The sequence below is a fragment of the Aythya fuligula genome, chromosome 1 (genome assembly GCF_009819795.1).
Source record: "Aythya fuligula isolate bAytFul2 chromosome 1, bAytFul2.pri, whole genome shotgun sequence".
In the NCBI taxonomy this organism is placed as follows: Eukaryota; Metazoa; Chordata; class Aves; order Anseriformes; family Anatidae; genus Aythya; species Aythya fuligula.
The window spans coordinates 161,651,500-161,672,529 of NC_045559.1; the positions used below are offsets into that span (position 1 = coordinate 161,651,500).

General features: G+C 39.6%; 1 protein-coding gene across 3 annotated transcripts in view; it reads right to left on the reverse strand.

Annotated features, from left to right (window-relative positions):
- NDFIP2 (Nedd4 family interacting protein 2) overlaps positions 1–20,361 on the reverse strand; it is a 47,256-nt gene extending 26,895 nt beyond the window's left edge. For 2 of the 3 annotated variants that reach the window (XM_032181755.1, XM_032181745.1), the window contains exons 1-2: positions 20,262–20,361; positions 988–1,144 (exon numbers count right to left, since the gene is read on the reverse strand). In XM_032181755.1, coding sequence (XP_032037646.1) covers positions 988–1,144; positions 20,262–20,297 — 193 coding nt within the window. In that variant the 5' untranslated portion in view covers positions 20,298–20,361. Of the gene's footprint in view, positions 1–987; positions 1,145–19,089; positions 19,155–20,261 lie in introns of those variants that run through there. The other variant, XM_032181764.1, reaches the window with a different exon arrangement.
- Between the last annotated feature and the right edge of the window lie 669 nt (positions 20,362–21,030).

Genomic DNA, 21,030 nt, shown 5'->3' on the forward strand with positions numbered 1-21,030 from the left:
CCAGATACTCCGTTTCATCATATTCTTTTAAAAATGTTCCTTATATCAAAACAAACCACAGACTTAATTGTTACATATCAAAATAGCAAAGTAAATATAGCATAGAACCACTAATGAAGTGAATAAATCTATTTACAATATACCTCAAGCTTCTGCCTACAGCCAGTAATAGTTTGCACAAGATTGCTTACATGGGAAAGATTTGTCAGCACAGGTCACATGGCAAAAATATGTCAGTACACTACAAAAATGTTTCACGTAGGGCTAATTCAGCACAGCTACACGTTACACTTGCAAACACTGTCTGACAGAGCAGGGATAGGAAATTGCTTCTTTAATCAACGTTAAAGAATTAGGTCATAGATTAATTCCAAAACATTTACTTGGCACATGGGAGATGCAAATCCAGGCAACTTTGCTGAAACAGTGACTTTGATGTTGCCTGCTGTTAAGTCTCCTATACCCTAAAGGAAAGTCACAGTCTCATCAGAAAAGGAGTACTGAATAAATGGGGAAAAAGTCCTGCTTCTAATTTTTCACAAGAAGTTTTATGAAGAGTCTTTAAAGGAAAATGAATCTTTTTCATGGCAATATTTTCACCAAATATGGCACATACTTTTAAGAAGTCTTAGGTTTGACAGGGGAGTGGAGGGGTTTTAAACAGGCAATGAAAAATCCTAATGAGGTCTAATAATGAAGCACTACTCAAACATGTAGATTAAATGTGGAACTGAACTACAGGCAGACTTAAATAAAAGCTAATCATTACACTAATTAATGAACAACCATTTAGTCTAGCAATTCAGAAGAATCAGTGTAATTTAGAAGCGTGCTTCTGAACAAACTGGACAAACGGCTGTGCATGAAAGCCTAGCTTTTTGCTGCAACTGTGCGCATAGAAAAAATACTGCAGCACCGTACCACTCTGAACCAAGTGCTGATTCATACACACTCCGCTCTGACAAGCTGTTATGTAAGGAAAAATACCTGAGGTTGCAGCTGCTTCTACAGCTATGCTACAGTAAGGTGGGGGGGAAGTATCTGCTTCAGATACGGCTGCTGTCTGAGGAGTCTGTGTAGTCTCCATAGAAGTGGAAGACTGCTCAGCTGCTGAAGACTCTGGTGGGTCATCCTCATTGTGAAGCTTAAAAGAAAAACAAGCAAATTTCAGGCAATTCTTTACACAACCACCTAACACTTGCAGGACTGTGATCAAAAGGAGAAAATTGCTCTTCCACAAAAACAAAGGAAATATTTAGGCAAACAGCACATGACTTCTTTAGCCCAGTTAAGTACTTTTAAAGTAAACAGCCAAAAGTAATCTTAATTGCCCCCCCCCCCCCCCGATTACTTCTGTTCAGTGACATTCACAGAACTCAGTTTTATAAATCTGCATTTTTAATGTTTTCTATTGAGAAAATGCTAAGTTTATATACTTTCTATTCCGTTAATATTTTAAAACTATTAAACAATCTTCTTAAATATGTTCATAAAATATATTAACTGATTTTAAAATACAACAGGTGAGCAAAACTATTTTGACTGTATCAGTCTAGAGGAAATCAAGAAATAACACTACTTGTATGAATGTAATTCTTATATTGTTGCGTCTCGTTAGAGAGCTTCTCCACTCAAATTTTAAGACTTTCCAAAACATTCTGCATTTCTCTACCTTCTGGAAAGAATCCTTTCCTATAAAACTTTAAAATGCTGGTTTGCTTGCTTTTTAAAACGTAGTTCTAAAAGGACACGTCCACTTAAGCTTACGGAGAACTGAGAATTACGATAAGCAAGCATGTTTGTTAAAACAATAGAATTCAGATATATCAACCAACGTATTTTCTTTGAGAAAGTGTTTTTGATTATTTTAGCTAAATCGATAGTGTTTAGAATCAAACTAAGAAGGAAGAGTACAAGCTTGATAGAAAAAAAGTATTAGTACATACTGAACATTAGTATTCACACCAGGGTGAACTACAAGATGCCTATGATGACTACCGAGGCATTCATATTTAAAACACACAAAGTCAAGTGAATAAATTGAACATATCTGAAGCAAGAATTCTGTATGATGTTTTTAGAAACTGTCAAAGCTATAGAAGATTATTGTCCTAGCAATAACAAAAAAATACTAAGAATATATCATTACTTTTGTATTGGGCAAAGTGTAGTCAGATTATTGGAAAATAAGAATGCTAAACAAATCTTATTACCTAGCATCACATTATTACAAAAATTACTGTATATCCAGAGTATATCTAAGTTCTGCAGGTTATAAATTCTGTGCTTTTCTTTCTAACGATAAACTAGTGATAACAGAACGAATTACAAGCAAACACGACATTTAAACTAAAGACAGGTAAATTGAAAAGACAGGCCAAGGGCAAACAGAAAATACTTCAAAAAAGTTACTGTGACAGAACAACTTCATGAAATTTTCATATTACTTCTATGCTACTGTCTTTAAAGGTGTCAAATTTGAAAAAGTGCTAAGTTACTTGTTAAAGCCTTTTTCAAGAGTCCTTCCAAATACTGCATCCAAAGAACTATAGCTTGAAGAGGAAAGGTTTTATCTGTATATATAGCAGACATATACACAAACCTACATACACACACATACACGCAAACAAGCACATGCTATTAGAGAGGTCACCTTGCATAGAACTGATAGAGGTTATTGAAGGTCTCTGGGTACTGAGCAGGCAGGTCATTTAGTGTCTAATCAGTGATCCAGAAAAAGCAGTAAACTGAGAAATATGTAAAGCTATTTATAGTAGTTAAGGCCTGAAAAAAGAAAACCACTTCAAAATAACCTAATGTATTTAGAGATACAGAAAGCATGTGAGAAGACAAGACACTTGATTCTAGAAAGGTCAAGCAGATCAGAGAAATATCCTGAGAGATAGAAACCTCATGGTTCTACATTAAGTAAAATCATTCACAAGGGTAATATGGTATTGATATAGCTAACAAAACTACTTTTAAATAAAATTGTCATTTTATTAGCAATGAGACAACAGAATTTTGTCTCTAACAAAATTACCGGCTTTTTGTATTCTATGATTAATGGCTAGTACACAAAATACAAATGGTACCTGGAATGCATGCATAGGTCTGACTACCTCACTGCAACAAACTGGAGAAGAGGAAGTAAAGCCTAGTTAATGTATTTCTGTCTGTTATCTTCGTTCCTCCTTCCCTCTTGCTGTCCGCTTCAATAACAGCTTTTTTTCCTCCTGCCAATATACCGCTTGTGCTGTGACCATTCTACAAAGATTCACAGCACCAATAGGTCAAGGAGCAGATCACTGCTCAATACCCACTCTGACATTACTGAGGAAATTAATTTTGTCTCTTCTACTCGGTTTCTTGAAAGCTACCTTTCTCCAGATTAAAATTTATTAACAGCTACAAATGATGGAGGTAACATTAGGTGCGTATTACTCTCCCAACCCAAGACTGCTTCACTTCACAGTGTTAGCAAGTCATTCAATTGTTGTAGCAAGTGCAATTAGGAAACAGAGAAACTCCATACTACAGGCTTTATACAAAGGAGTCCTGTTATGCCTTTTAGAGCATTGAGAAGGCATAGTTCTGACTGTTGTTTAGTATGACTCATTCAGGGACTAAGTATTTCTATTTATGATCCTGTCTTTTACTTTACTCTATAGACCTTTCAGAAATTCCGAAGTGTATAAAGGTTATCCTGTTGCAGTAAGACAATCACAACATTCCTTACAGGATACCCCAGCATTAAAATCACAGGAAGCGGCTTAAGAAGCTTGAGTATTTACAGCTAGAGTAATAAATGCTAATTGTCCCATGTGCAGAAGCTAGCTTTTGTTAGTGCTGGTTCAAGTGTTGTCTCCTACTCTCTCCTCAAGGCAGTAACTTCAGCTCTTCTACTCTCCTCAGACTCCAATGGGAAAGAAAAATAATAAAATAAAACAAAAAGCATAGCTTGCTCTGGCAAGCTGGAAGTTCTGCCTATGCCAACAGGGTAGACGTGCTGCAAGACAGGACGGTACAACCGCCTCTATCTGCCTTGTCTTCACAGGGCGCTGATCCTCCTCTGTGGAGTCACCAGTTTGCTGGCAACCTGTAGGAGCCCAACTCTCTTCAAACCTCCCCCTGCCCGTTTAATTTTGGCTTATACAGGCTGGTAAATTTAGAAGCTATTTTTGGAGACAGGGGAAGAAGAGGCCTGACACACTGCATTGGTTTCATTTCCATAGAAACCAGGCTAAAAACACTCAGAAGGGAACAGAAAACGTCTGTTTCAAGGTATTACTTAAGCTACGTACTTAAACATCACCTTTGCAGTATTTAACATTAAAAGTGAAGAAATTAGACCTAGAAAGTTTTCCAACTGCAAGATTACTTTTGCCCGCCTTTTTAATTAAAGGAATAAGGGGAAATTACAGATTACAGTTCAACCCCCCATCACCATGACTATATAGTTGTAAGCAATACAACTGAATTTGTCAAGATAACGGCCAAAAAAAAAACAAAAAAAAGAAACAAAACAATTGCTAGGACCTCTTAGATTACAAACAACTGCAAGCTACCACCTTCCCCTGCCCTCATCACAGCATTTTAAAAGTGGGATGCAAAGACATTTTTCCCTGTTATTTCTGTATCAAACTTTCTTCTGAAAAAAAATGCTTTCCTGTGCGACTGTAGTTTAGTTGGCCATACCTAGCAATAGTTAGCTGTCTAGAAATTCATCTTCATAAAATCCAAAGCAGATTCCTTTAAATCTTGGTTGTATGCAGTGTATCTGGCCGACCAGAAGCTTTACAATTAAAAAAGGGAATATTTGTTAACAGACTTGTATTTCTATTAAACTATACACACAAGTATTTCAACTCCAGCTTTCACAGCCCTTGAACTACAGTACACTCCAGGCTGAAGAGTCAGATGTATCTGTCTTAGCAGATACATTGCAAGATGTGTCTGTCTTAGCACAGCTAAAATTCAAAGCTAGATATAGCAGCAATGTTTTTTCTGACAAACGCTCGAGATCTCATGGAGACTGCCAGAGAATATCTGCAATGTAGAAAAAAAAACACATGGTAAAAGTCACCTGAAGAAAAATAATACACCTTCAGTTTACTTTGCAGAAAATGTCTATAAAACAATAATTTACTATTTCATTCCAGAAGAAGCTAAAAATCAGGGACAGAAATTTCAGCATAAAAATGTTTGAAAATACAGCTATTTTAGCATTAAATTTTTATTACAAATCACTTCTTCAGGTGCTGCATCTTCTCCTTTCCTTAAGTCCTCTATTTTGTTTGTGTGGTTATTTCCAAAGTAATCAGATTGATACCTAAAATCTACTTACACACTATACAGAACATGAACCAAAATAAAGTGCTTGGCACAGGGTCCTTTCCTGAAGGGACAGGCTTGGGTATTTTTACTCTTTAAGCCTTTAAAGAAGAAAAAAAGCAAACAAAGAAAAAAAAGAGACCTACCTCACTCTCTGCTTACACTTTTCTTTTGCCTGCAACAGTAATTTTCTCTGACCTACAGAACATTGCTGGGCTGGGTAACATTTTGCTTCATTTCATAGAACGGTTTGAGTTGAAAAAGACATTAATGACCATCTATCTCCAACCCCCCTGCCCTGGGCAGGGACACCTCCCATCAGACCAGGTTGCTCAAAGCCCCATCCAGCCTGGCCTTGAACACCTCCAGGGATGGGGCATCCACAGCTTCTCTGGGCAGCCTCTGCCAGTGCCATCCTCAGAGTAAGGAACTTCTTCCTTTCCATCTAATCTAAATCTCCCCTCTTTCAGTCTAAATCCATTATTCCGGTCAACACATATGTGATGCATTGACTGACTTGTAGAAGAGTGGCAATATAGGCAAGTTGTTAAGATACACTAAATTTTAAAAAGGGCACAGGAAAAAGATATCACGTGATGACGTCTAATGCCACGTGTATGCTATTTGCACAAGATTAGAATGATGTTTTCTGGTTAACATAGATAAAGTAACACATGCCAGCTCTATTCGCACTGATAGGTTAACATACACAAAAACCACTCAGTAATTCTGGTGACTAATTTTCTGCACATTCCTTAAAAAGTTGTAGGTTTCAATTTAAAAAAAAAAAAGTGATATACAGAAGTTCAGTACATTGTAAAATTGTTGCAACATAATTTCAATGGCACATTACAAGCAGCATGAAAACCTTGTTTAAAAATATAAGCTACTTTCATGCTATTTATAAAATCTCTTCAGTATAGCATAAGATTATCCAGAAGATGCTGCCACAGACAAAAAAAAAAAAGCATCTAGCTAGCTTGCTTCTTCTGTCTTTTTTAGATCTTTATGACCAGCTCATCTTGACACAGCCTGACTTTTAGGTAAGCTTTTGCATAAGTTTCAGTAGTAATGGTTCTGCCTGGGACACTGAAGACCAGCATTCTCACCAGCAATTTTCAATTTTGAGTACTTGAATTTGTCCTCCTTTCTAGCCTTTCCCATGATATTACTACAACATTTTTCAGAAAGGTTGGCTCCTCCAGTTTTGACCTCACACTGATCAGTGTATGAGTTCATCCCGATGGTGTTAAAATGAATATAATGCACAGAAACTCCAAAACACTGCATCTTACGATATGCTTTAAGGGAAAGCATGGAGATAACCTAGTTGATCATGCAAATGTTCAAAAAGTTGATCATAATCTAGTTGATCATGCAAATTCAACCTTTGCATGCTAAGCCAGTCAACTGGTACACCTCCTCCATGAAGAGCAATGCTCTCAGCAGCAGAGGCTCATCTTTGTCACTTTGGAGAAGTTAACACTTCCACACTTCTAGTTTTCTAGAGCAAGTTTCAGACCATGCCGAAAGGCCAACCGAAAATATCCACTTACTGCAGCTTCTGGTGCTGCAGGGAAGGACTCATCCGAAGATTGCCTCTGCAGTGCTTAACAGCTATCCAACACTTCTGCAGTAGATTCAGGACCCCTTCCATACTGGTGCACAGGTATTTATTCCACAGGAATTGTAACACAGTAAATATTAGAGGTGGAACTAACAGCAGGTTAACAAGAAAACTTCCACCATCTTTATCAGGCTTTCAGGAAGCTTCTCCCTTTTTTTTTTTTTTTTCCCCTATATGTTACACATGATATCTCTATGTACTAAAAAAAATAAAGTTTTTTTTACACCTGCCTATTGGTAATTATTTGTAAACCTACTCTTAACTGTTCCATACAAACGAGATGCTATTCATAAGAAATGCAAGCTTAAAAGGAGAAGGCTCTATCAACATAAAAACAATTTCACTAGACCACATAAGGGTTGCATATTAAGTGCTGGTCTTGTAACCACATCTTGCATTGCCTTTTTCAGTTTTAGTAGTGTAAAGTAGGGTTTCTTCATCTGCAAATAGCAAAGTGTTTATCTTTAGATTTTCTAGGGAAAAAATAAAAACAAATTTTATTTCAAGATTGCTTTTAATTCTGAACCTGTTGTAAAAATAGTTCATGTTAGAAAGAGCTTTTAGTTCAACTTCCCTATCTCTTTTGTTTCTGAATGGCATTATGGTCTCACCAGCTCACACTACACACTAATTGCTTCCGTATTTTTAGAAAAAAATAAACATAAAAACCATACCATTAACCTATAAGTGCCATTCAAGTGTTAAGATCAATCAACTCTCATTTAGGTCACCAAAAGCCACTGAACAATCAAAACTAAAGCAAATAATGTATAAATACTCTTAGACAAGAAATACAAGAGCAGAAGAGAGACATAAATCCTTCCACTAAAGAACTATTTTCTTAGAAGGAAAATAAAAATTCACAACAGCATTCGGAAGAAATCTTTCACAGTTTTTTAAAATAAAATAATATTCGGGGGATGAAGTACACATCATTGCATTTTAGGTTGCTAACTTTATTTTAAGTACAGGTTTTCATCCTTTACCAATAGAATAGCTTACAACAAGATGATGTCTTTTTCCCCAAGCTCCTGTTGTAACACCAGCCCAACGCGAACTCACACAGAGCAGAGTGCCAACTTCCCAGCAAGTTAGGAAGCAAGCTCCTTGTAGTCAGTCATCATCACATGCAATCTCTCCTGAAACATGCAATACTGGCCACAGACACAGAGCTCTAGAAAACTGAAAGTCTCCGAAGATGAAAGTCTCTTAATAAATACCAAACCCTGAAGCAATGAAGGTTATAAGGCACTTCAGTACATTCCGGTAAAACACCGAAGTACAGCAACTTCCAGCTACCTTTTGCTTTTAATTCTTTGATACTTATCTGAAACTAACTGCTCAAATTTAATCAGCACTCCCAAGCACATGGAACATACATTTTTTTTCCTCCACCATCCCATCACTTGGCAAGTCTCCACTATCACATGCTGAGATCGAGTGACAGTCACAATAGTGGAGTGGTTTTTTTTTGTTGTTGTTGCTGTTTGGTTTTTTTTTTGTCTGTTGTCATTTTTTAAAACGCTACATCTCTGCAGAAAGTTTTCAACAGTAGTCAACATGTTTTGAGGTCAAAGGTGTAAAATCTGCAGTAGAAGCAGAAAAGCAGAACAGAAGTCCATTGCTGCCGTTCCACAGCTGTGTAGAAATACCAAATGTGTCTGCTAAATAAGGATTAGGTACCATGGAAACCCGCAACCTGTCGGCAAACTTCTACTGAACAGAATCCGAAGAGATTTATACTGAATGTTGTTGAAAAATATGTTGCAACAGGATGGCTTTTCTGCCAAAGTTTGACACCCATGTTAAAACTAAGGTGAACCACAGACACTGAAAAGGTTTTATAGGCACTTAACTTAGGAAGCTGTTAAATAATTTTAGTCACTTCTGTTTAACTAGAGATCTAGCCTAGTGGATTTACCAAATTACCAAATTATTCCTCAAAGAAACGTATAACCAGTGGGGGAGGTGGTACTTAGAAATGGTGATCAAGACTTCCTCCTCAAGGGAAAGCGTTCATCTCCCGCAGTGGCTACTTTACACATACAATTTTACTTTTTTTTGGATTGTAATCCAAATTTAAACAATTGCACATTTGATAGCATGACATAAGCATTTCCATTCATTCCCTGTGGCTTCTTAGATATCTATACCTTCCCGACCCCTACATTAATAGCAAATAACCTGCTCATAAAGGACATCAACATACCACATGTCAATATCAGAACTCTTTTCTAACAGTAAATATTCTAAAAACTAAACTATTCTTAGCAGTGTTAACACTTGCACTTCTCCCCACTTAGTTCTTCAGGTTTCTTCTCTAATACAGAATTATTCAGAGATAATTCTGAATACTTAAATTTTGGTATGAACAAGATATATCTTTCATATTTATTGTAAAATTTCAAGTCAGATATAGTTTCTAGAAGTTTTTCCTATCACATGATTATAGGAATTAATTGTAAATCTACCAACAAAGAAGCGATGTCTCTAACATTAACAAAGAGGACAATTAGGACCAACAGCTTCCAAATCTTTTTTCTGCTAGTGTAAAAATATTTCTAGAAGTTTATAAAAGCGTTCCCTAAAGCCTGTGCACAGTAAGAAATTTTAACTAGTAACTCTAGTTACTAAAAAGATCACCATGTACCACCTAGCTACCTGTTTGTCAAATGGTAACTCAAGAACAGTTTGAAGAACTAGTTTAAACTCTATTAAAAAAAAAAAAAAAAAAAAAAAAAGTATAAAACAAGGCTCTCCTCCTTGAACACTTTATCATTCAATTTGAAAATCTAACATACAGACCCACTGGTAAAGAAAAAAAAAAAAAAAAGTATTACTCAGTCCAGAGGCCAGTCTAAAGAAACATTCCGTCCCCAGCACAACTATCAGGAGATGCATGGAAAGCACACAAAAACCTTAGTCACTTATTTGCCACCCATTTTCCTCAAACTTCTCTAACATTCCCAGCTGTTATATTATGGCTGGTAAATGGTACATCTCTGCTTCGTTCATTTAGCATCTGTTATGGATTTGATGTGCATGAATTTACATTCTTGAATCTGCTAATAGTATCTGCCTCAATGATCCTGTGTATTAACAAACCCCATATATTCATTTCTCTTCATGTAGCTTATTTCCTGTGATTTAAACCCAAGTTCAGCATTTCTGGGGGTGAGTAACAGCTCTGCAATGGTTGAGCCCTGATGATCTTACGAGCACCAGGCACTTCCAACTCCCACCACTCATTTTAGACTGCAGTGTTAAGAAGGCTGCCTCCCTTTGCCTGCTGTAGCTCCACCAGGCTCTTGTGAGAATCCCCAAGTGCATACAGTACCCAGCATCTGGGCAGTTCCCAGGTTTCATACAATGAGCCTTCTTGTTCATTCTCAGTATCTTCCATGGTCATGGCCAATGTTCCGTCTGGATTTGTTGGCAGCTGCCACTAAGCAACAGCTCCAGCAAAATATCAGCGACAGCTCCAGGAATCACAAATCAAAAGGAGCACACCCTGACTTACCAGCAGCTTTACAGAATCTGTTCACAAAGTATATTCTGGTCATTTGACACAAACAAAACATGTAAACTGTAAAATTGTTTAAAAAACAATAACAAAAAAAAAAATTGGGAAACAGACAGGGCTTTCACCAATAGCAAATTCAATATTCAACAGCTAGTTCCAGCTTCCATTTTAGCTTGCATTCATTTGGGCTGAAAAATAATCAGTGCTGATTCAAAAAGCTGGGTATTATTGTAAATGTAATACATGCTTCACTTAAAAGTCAGAGTACAGTAGAACAGCTCACACACAGTTTCCTAACAAGGACAGTGCAGAAGGGTGCTAAAAATGGCAAATTCATTTTACAGGGGGAAGGATACGGAAAGAGAAGGTTTTTTGTTGTTATTGTTGTTTTGTTTGTCTTTTTTTGTTTTGTTTTTTCTCTTAGAGAAGTATCATAACTGCACTGCAGGAGGAGCATAAAATTTCACCTTAAATCCCTGACCAAAGTTAGGCAGAAAAAAAAAAGACTCCAGTTTATGCCTCTTATATCACAGGTAATTATGTGTCCTTGAAAATTCTGGAGTGGAACTAAGAAAAACCTTAAAGTGTCTCAACTTTTTTGAGAACACTGAGGTTTTTTCTCTCTTCTGTATTTGAAAAAGCTAGTCATGAAGGAACAGTCTCCTACTCAACACCACAAAGTAGCCCAAAAACAAAAATATTAATTAAATAACACAGGTTAAAAAAAATGATCAAGTCAGTAAAAACTAACTCACTCCTTATAAGCAGGTCAATTACGTGTGATTTTTTGAGCATAGCTCCTTCTCCTAGTAATAGGAAAATGGAGTATTCAAGCTCATCAATTTAAGATAACAATAAACTATAGAGAAAAAATAGAGACAGTTGTTATAACAGGTTAAAAAACCCACACAGATACACAATATGACCTGAACATACTTTCTATGCATTACATGCAGAAGAACAAGCTCTACTGAAGAAATCCTCAGTTTGATTTATGGTCTTACCCTTCTCCATCCACTACAGGATACACAGCTTTAATAAAACAAACACGACAACAATGACCTATAGGCCCTTTCTTTAAGGAATGCATTTTTATGTCTCAACAGATACTTGTTAGATAGAGCTAGAGTGTTTGAAAACAGGTCTACATAATACATGGCCCAAAGGACAATTCTCTGGACCCCTCAATTGTTTGATGATGCACACATCTAGAAGCAGGTACTTTCCAGCAGGCCAAATTTTTAACTGTGAGGAAGCTAAACATCAACAAAACAAAGCACCATAACAGTCTAGGAGGAAGCTCAACTGTTCATAGGAGAGTAGCAGATCACCAAACCGGTGCTACCTCTGAACCCTGGTAAGTAGATAAGAATAGCAGACCCTGAGGTACAGGGAAGGAACGCAGAACAATGCTCATCACCAGCTGTAGACCAATACTGCAGGGCCTTAGCAGCCTACTGATCTGTCTGAATTATGCTCTCTCATTCTAGGATTTGGAATAGGTTTTTAATAGTATACAGCTTATAACGTTATTTTTCCTAATTGCATTTGGTGCAAGCCTATGTTGTGACCCCAGTGTTAGAACTTTAACTAAGAAAATCTTAACGCTTCGGTATATTCCTTAAAAATACCTTAGGTACTGTTTCCTTTAAATTGCAAAATGACAATAAATTACAAACACCACAATCAACTGCACAACTGGCCTCAATAATACCCAGCACTGTTATTCTAACCATCTTGTGCTTTATCTAAGGCATCCCTCACCTCACAAAAATAAGTGTTAACCACACTAAGCATTACCAGAGCAATGTTTAAATGCAAGCTTACGCTATTTTGCAAAAGTTAAAAGGTTATTTCTCAATAAAGAGATAGGATGATGTTTACGGTATCGTCTATCATTTCTTCAAAGCTGTTCTACATAATCTTTCCAAATTCAGCAAGGAAAAGCAAAAACAGGTTCACTGATTCAGGCTACATACACAGCTTTACCAAGAACTTGATCCTGACCCCTCTTACAGTTAACATTAACAGGTTTAGTGCCAAAATGTAAAATATTCTTCAAAGCTAAAATGGACAAATTATGTTTGTGAACTACTACACAGTAGTCAAGAGACCGAGATTTCTCCTCTCTTTTTATTCCTGGAAGGCCACGTTTTACAAGAAGGAATATGACAAACCTCTGCCAAGTACTTCCAACAGTAACCGAAGAAAATGAAAAGTGGTTTTACAAACAACAAAAAAAAAAGTAACATACAGGATATTAACCAGATTTTGTTGTGTCTACATCAAAGTTTTGAGGCCTGTTTTCTAAATCATTCTGTCCATTCCTCAGCTGAATGAGGCACAGTCAGGGACGAGGGGAGGAGGGAGGAGGAAGGGGGTGGCTCAATACCTAATTGGAGTTGGATTTGATGATCATCATGGGTCCTTTCCAACTCAGGATATCATATAATGCTTTGGTTACAGCGCGACTGAAAAGTAAGTTTGACTGTTCCTGCTTTAGGCTAATCTTAGCCTGTGATAATGGAAATGATGCTTAAGTGGAATAAACAGTTAAATGTTAAAATGGAAATATATTTTCCACTTTCATTATAAGACTCAAAGTCATAAGGCATCCACATCCTGACATCTGTGAGCCCTGGCTGTGCAAGTCAGAAATGACTTCAGCACAAAACAGAAGAAGTTAGTCATTTTCATTAAAAACACAGCTGGCAAAGGGGGTGCCCATTTTATTAAAACATGCTAGCTGTTACGGTACTTGTCCAGGAAGTGGGAGACCTAAGCCTGAGGCAGCTCAAACCCACAGTCTTGGCTGTACAATAGTTCAGCTTTAGTAGGAAGCATTGGCAGTGCTTCTCCAAGCTAACAAGTTGCCAATTTTTTTCATTATTTTTTGCCCATCTCCTCTTCAGATTACTTTTCTTCTCAGCATGAAATCAATTTGCCCACTGTGGGTGTGCTGGTACGTGCCCATTTCATCACTCCCCTTTCCAAAGCAGCTTAAGCACCTGAAGTCTAGAAGGAGGTTTGGAGGCTATGCAACTCAACACCACGATCAGATCTACAACAGAAAACTAGGGACTACGTCCCAAGAAATTAGGATTAGCAATACATACTACCAGTTGTACTGATGATACATACTTCCTTGTTTTGTTAACACTGTCATTAGGAATAATGTTCCAAAAATAGCCTAGAATTAGGCATTTCTGCTAAGTGCCTCATTTTCATCCCACCTGGAAGACTAGTACTAAAACTTTGCATTAACACAGCACTTTATAAGTACTACGTTTCTGATGCTCTCCTAATGTACTTGCCACCTCATTTTTCATGCAAAGAAGCTCACAGAGTGCTTCAAGTTCCTCTTTTTTAAAGTTGAATGATCTGAACAGATCAAGCTTGGCCACATCACAGGCGTCTTCTGCTGAGAACCGTGTTATTTGAAAGCATTTTCTTCCCGTTACCAAACTTCTGCCTTTTATTACTATTTAACAGTTACAAGACTTACTAGACGTGTCAGATACACGTGACAGCCTGAAGATTTCCTTGTACCTTCCACAGCTTAATGTCACATCTTAGGGCAGGCACATCCTTCTTTTAAGAACCTAAAAAACCCCCACAGCTTTCACAAGCCAACAGCTTGCTGCACCAGAACAGACACTGATATTCCCATCCTTTCCTCCCCACCTCTCTCTCTTGCTCAGACTTAACCCTAAATCTATGCCTGAGAATACTTTTGGAGAAAGACATGAGTGGAATAACCCAGGTACATTTTACCAGTGTACATTACTCATTTTGCTCAGTACGGTAATACTGGTGCCCTATATAACTAATCCAGTTTGTACACGGGGCTGATGAAAACCGCCTTACTTCCCCTCGCGCCCCCACCAAAAAGACAGGAAGCTGCCCACATGCCACAACCTGCGCCCACACAAAGCAGCAGCAAGCTATTGTAGCTGCAGCCGCTCCTGCTCATTCAGTGAGACAGGGCTTCTTCCTCTGAATCAGGCACAGAGCTGGGTATTAAAGCTGTGGTCCTCCAAAAAGGGATCCAAAACCATGGCAAGGACAGCACACTGAAGTCAGAGCACACCAAGTCAGAGCATCCTGCTTAATAGATATAACACCTTCTGTCTCCTTGTAAATATCTAGTACCTCATCTCCTTGACTTGAGAGGCGCACACAGAGATTTGAGGTTTAGTTCCTTGTTTCATATGGAACAGAAAAGCATTCAAAAAGCATAACTGAAAGTGAAAAATTTAAGATTGACTATTTTTTAAACATTCACTGCATCACTACCATATCCGAAAACATACCTGAGCATTAATAAGTTTTCGTCTTCATTTGTAACAAAATTCCTCAAAAAATAGGGGAAGTTTATAAGGTAAATTAGGTAAACAGGTAAAAATGTTACAGAAATATTCAAAATTCTGTTTATTATTACATCATAAAAATGAGACGTAAAAACAGTCCATTCTTTAAAAGTGTAATCCACCTCATTTCAATAGATCCTCTTTAGTCCTTCTAAACTATTAAAAGGGTCCACACTAGGAGCTTCAAGTACAAAATTAAGGTGCACTGAAAAAACTTTATCTTCAATGAATACGAGGTTTGTACCCCTGGAAGGGCCAGCTTAACTGTCATAGGCAAGCAACAGCAAAGCTTATCACTTAATGCATCTTTACTCAGTATTCTTCAGTACCATAAACTGAATCTCTTAAGTGCAACATCTTATCTCCAGGTCTGACTTCACAATCAGATCTGTGGAAAGCAACAGAAGTCTCCCTAATGTAAACTGGCTCAATCTGTTCGGTAATACCAATTACATAAGAGCGCTCCAAAACCAATAAATGTTAGATATAGGCTAGAGTTCTCATTTTAAAGATGCTGAATAATCAGTGTTTGGTTTTATTTATTTGCCAGCCACTACTTAGTCCCATGAAAAGAAAGGAAGGAGAAAATTTCTTTTGTGCACATTTCCTGTGTAGGCTGACTTTCATGTTTATGTAAGACCTACAAAGACCATTTGACTTTGATTAAGGTTCAACCAGATAACATTGTGAGAGGAAAGAGTCAATGACAATGGAGTTAAGATGTACTGTTTATGTGGCAAGGTTTTGGTAGCAGGAAGCTGCAGGGGTGTTTTTTCTCTAAGAGACTGGGAGCTGCCCCCCTTTCCCTCACGTCAGAGGGGACCAGTTCAAGCCAGCTCCAAAAGGAACCCACCGCTGGCCAAAGCAGCCTGTGGAGAGGCCTCTGGTGGAACAGGCTGTCCCCCTGCAGCCCATGGGTCCCACATGGAGCAGATCTCCACGCTGCAGCCCGTGGAGGAGCCCCCAGTGGAGCAGGTGGATGTGGCCTGGAGGAGGCTGCGGCCCATGGAGAGCCCCCGCAGGAGCAGGCCCCGGGCCGGAGCTGCAGCCCGTGGAGAGGAGCCCACACAGGAGCAGGGGGTCTGGGGGGAGCTGCCTCCCGTGGGGGACCTGTGCTGGAGCAATTTGCTCCTGGGGGATGGACCCCGTGGTACGGAGCCGTGTGGGAGCAGTTCCTGAAGGACTTGTATCCTACAGGAGGGACCCCACACTGGAGCAGGAGAAGAGAAGGAAAAGGAGAAAAGAGTGGCAGTGACAAAGCACTATGGGCTGACTGCAGCCCCCATGTCCCTGTGCCACTTGGGGCTGGTAAAATAGGTAGAAGAGTTAATATTAAAGTTGAGCCTAAAAGAAGGGGGGTAGAGAGAATGTAGTTTTAGTGTTCTCTTTATTTCTTACTGCTCTACTTTTATTAATTGGCCATAAATTAGTCTTCCCCGAATCAAGTTTGTTTTGCCTGTGACAGTAACTGGTGAGCGATCTCCCCGTCCTTATCGCAGTCCATGAGGTATCTCATCCTATTTTCCTACATTTCCCATTCACCTGCCTTGCCAAGGAGGGGGAGTGAGAGAGCAGCGTGGTGGGCAGCTGGCAGCCAGCCGGCAGCCAGCCAAGGTCAACCCACCACAGAAGAGATGCAGATCATTAAGCATTACCTGAGATAATTTTAAAACTATTCACAACGTGTAGCACTATGCAGGGGAATTAACTGGAATGAAGTATTTATAGCAGCAACTTTCATTTCTTCATCCTGTTCCTAAAAAGCATACACATCTTAACTTTTATATAAGATTCACACACCTATAAAAAAAAAAAAGTTTCTTTAATCCTCTTTAATCCTATATAGTGCCATACAATAGCAGGCTGAGGTCTTGGGAGTCTTGCATCACACATCACTCACAAATCACAGCAGCATTCCCAAACCCCACCAAACTCTAGGTGCTCCTGTGACAACAGCAAGTCCAGTGACAGCTAAACTGACACCCATGTGGACAGCTGCTTCTGGCTCTACCTACCTAGCCATTTTACCATTCACCTATATAGATATGACCTCCCATACAAATCAAAGATCGCTGGCTACCTGATCCCAGAAAAACAACCTAAAGCTTTCATCAGGAACATCCAGGGGGGAGTTATAATTATTAAGCAGTTCAGAATATAAATTCTAGAGCTTTTCATTGGTTTTATGCACCTAGATCACACATATATTTGAAGTCTTCCCTCATGACACAGTTACCTGGAAAACCACATTTCACAGAAAAAGGCAATCCCAAGCTTTAGGACTTGGTTGCTCACTCAGTTTTATGCACTGCAGAAAACAGCTGCCTTTCTTTTGCTTCGCTTCGGTAGAGATTCACGAAGCATCATTTGAGTCATCTTTTTCTGCAAACAAGTTGGACTATGAGCAAACATTTCAGACAGCAAGATAGCAATGCACAAATTAAAGTCAGATGACAAAGAGCAAGAAGTTAAAAAGAATCAGGAAAGTGATCACTGAAGAATTTTTGATTATCATTTTCCTAGAGTTGATGCCTCATTCCGCTTGTCTACTAACAAGCAGAATAGGGGAAGAAAACAATCAAACAAAACAAAACAAAACAAAAAAAGACAGCAAGGAGAAAGGAAAACAACTGAACTGATTATGCCTGGATTGAAGTTTTAAGTCATTTACCAACAGAATTGCAGTATGTAAGTGACTAAGAAGGGGGGGGGGGGGGAGGGAAAGGAAGTAAAGCAAGACAGCAAAGATTGGCTGATTTATTTCTGATGTCATATTCCTGCAGGAAAGCATGACAAGTTCTTACCCATCAATTAGTTGTCTTTTTGCCCTATAAAGGGAGGACAAAAAAGGAGGGGCAGAGAGCAATACAAGTCACACATGCCTGCGGCAGACAGTTACATAATGCTGATTTACTGCCCACTCTTAGTTTACAACACTTACTTCGCTGCAATTCCAAACAGCAGCTTTTTAGCAGTTGCATCGTTTGAACGTTTTTGAAATGCTTTTTAAATAAAATACAGATGCAAAAGAAAGAATAGGATGCAGAATGAAGCATTAGTAGTGTTTCTGTCAAAAAAAAAAAAATAAGAAAAAACGAGGGCTAAATTTATGATCAGATATTCTATCTCATTAAAAGTGCTAAAAGTGGCTTGTGGTGCAAAAGCTTAAAATTCAAGTGCTCATAATTCTTGAAGCTTTTTAACTTGTTTAAAGAAGCCACAAACAAGAAGAGAGAGCAGTGAGATAGCTCCTTCAACTTCACTGAAGTCCTACTGTTACTGCTATGAACAGAAACGTAAGCCAATAATTGTTATTACTTAGAAGAGAACTTGCACTGAATAGACAAAGAAGAAAAGAAAAAGATCAGTTAGAAGTAAAGGCAGAACTAAAGGAAAAAAAAAGAAAAAAAAAAAAAAAAAAAAAGGAGTTCTTGCTATTACTCATGAAGGCAAAAAGTAAAGGACGTAGAGTGAACATACCAGAACTGGTCAGATTTCATAAGCTTAGCACTCAGGGAGTGGTACATGCACAAAACCAATGCAGTATTAGCCACGTTAAGTAGTATTTCATTTCTATATTTTGTCCTCAAGGATTAGGACATGACCATAAAATCTGCAATAATCTACTGCCTACTACCTATCACAGACATTACATAAGCAAATACCTCATAACACTTAAGATCACAAGCTTGAATAATCAGGTGCTAATTAAGTACATCTGCAATTGCTTGGTTCCTTCTATTCTCTGACCCAACACAGTAAGTATTACAAAAATCTCGATGTCTGACAGTCAGATATAATGGAGAGAAAATCAAACAACATGGTCTTACCTATGGGATAGTAAATAGGAAGGTATTTTAAACTTCAGAGTACATCAGAGATTAAAATTGCACTTTCATTATGACTTACAATAAATTCAATGGAACTTAACGTGCTGTAATTACAAAGGCTTCAGAGACACTTCTCTAACAAAACCTCAGTGACATAAATTGGCCACAAAATTTAACATACATGGGGAAGAGTAACACCTACTGTGTAACATTAAGATTAGCCCTTTCGGAAGGCCACACCAAGAAGCATTTCTGCAAAGCTAGGCATCAGCATCACAGCTGGAAGTTACAGATGTAACTTAAAACACTAGTAACAAATTATTTCTTTGTTCCATCCTCCCGTGTTCTACTCTACTCCTTTGAATAACAGAATTATTATTATTTTTTTAAACTTTTAAAACATACCCAGGTTATTTTAGGCCTTGGGGAGGATACCGCATTTGAAGGCTGTTAAAAAAAAAAAGTCTGCCAGCATTCCCATTCTCCTCTGCAAAAAAAAAGGAAGGAATGACTTCAGGACTTCTGCTGACTTTAGCTAAATTACGGTCATGTGGCACAGGAAGAGAAGCACTGACCCACAAAGCGCTTTGGGACCCGCTGCTGTACGCAAGGCACACGGCGCTCCTCAGAAGTCACAGGCTGCTGGGTCTGCTCATCTACGACAGTCCCAGTGTACCATCACCCAAGAGCATATAGCAACCTCCCACACCGCTTGCCGAGCTCTCAACAGAAATATGCCAGACCTGTAACAAGGTATTTGCTGCTCTCGTTTTGTACGTCACGACTGAGGAACCTGAATATAGATATCAGCTTTTATTTCTACATTAAAATGTAAAGCAAGCTGATCGCTTGCAACCCAGAGGCAACGTTTATATCTGGAGAAATGTGTAAAGAAGCCTCGGACATACAAGGTATGTACAGAAGTGGACGTGATGACTTCTGTCGACGTTATTTTCAATACTCGAGATGTAAAAAAAAAAAAAAAAAACAAAACAAAACAAAAACAAACCAGTAAGATAAATTCAGCACTTGGGCAAACGATCATAGAAGAAACAGGATATACGAGCAGAGATTTCAGGCTTTCACAGCGTAAGTTATGTACGCAGCAAAGCCATAAAGCAGAAGGAAGCAAGGGATTAAATGGAAACTTTTGGGGACACGGGCTGTGCTCACATCCTCTTTTTCGACCAACAACCTTTTATATTGAGAGCAACTGATATTAAACGAGGCTGGTCCGGAATCACAGGGTTCTGGATGGGTATAACCAGCGACAAGACCCACAGAGGGGCACAACCGACCATAAATCAGTAACTGCAAAATAATAACAACTATGAAAATAATGAAAATAAAGCAGGCGGTGCCAGCAGCTCGGGCAGGAGGCAAACCCGCACGGAGCACAACGCCTGAAGGTCACCCGCCTGCGACCCACAGCCCCCTGCCTCCAAGCGAGAGGCGGCCGAGAAAAATAGGGTGGGAAAATAAATAAATAAATAAATAAAAACAATTAATTTAAAAAATAAAATATAAAGGGTGGGGAAAGGGCTCGCCCCCCTCCCCGCCGGGGACAAGGCGCTCACCACTCGGTATCGGCTGGCGGGCTGGTGGTGCTCCATGCTGGCCGCTCCTCCGACCCCACCGGCCCAGCCCGACCCTTCCCTTCCCTTCCCTTCCCGTGCCGTGCCGGTCCTCCCCCGCCCCTGTCCCCGTCCCTTCCCCTTCCCCTTCCCTTCCCTTCCCCGCCCCACCGGAGCCGCCGCCGCCGCCGCCCCGGCACAGCGCGGCCCTGCCCCCTCCCGGGGCGGAGCCCTCGGAGCCGCGGCCCCGCCCCGCCTCCGTGACGCGCATGCGCGGGGCTGCGGCCGCTAAAGGGAGCGGTTGGGTGGGAGTGGGGGGGTTGAGTGCGGCTCTGTGGGGTTGTGGCTGTCCCCAAAGGCGGCCCAGCAGCTATAGGGCGCTGTGCTGCCCCTACAGGCAACAGGACACCGCCTGGGGGTGTCTAGTTGGCATCTCCCTGTGTATTAAGCAGTTGGGCTGGTGTGCCCTCAGTTCAAAACACTCTGACAAGAGGGGGGCAAGCTGCCGCCATTTCCTTCCCCCTTTCCCCTTAAATGTCTCCTAAACCCCATAAACGTCTCCTGGAGCCCTTAAACGTCTCCTCAAACCCATAAACGTTTCCTCAAACCCATAAAGCCTCTCCACACCCGCGTGCTTTATGACCTGGCGGGGCAGAAGCAGTGAGAAACACGGTCGCCCACAGCGGGGCCGGGATGAGTCACGCCGGGGCTCTTGCACGCTGGGCTGGGCGGCTGCAGCATGGGGCGACCTGGAAAATGCTGAGAGCACAGC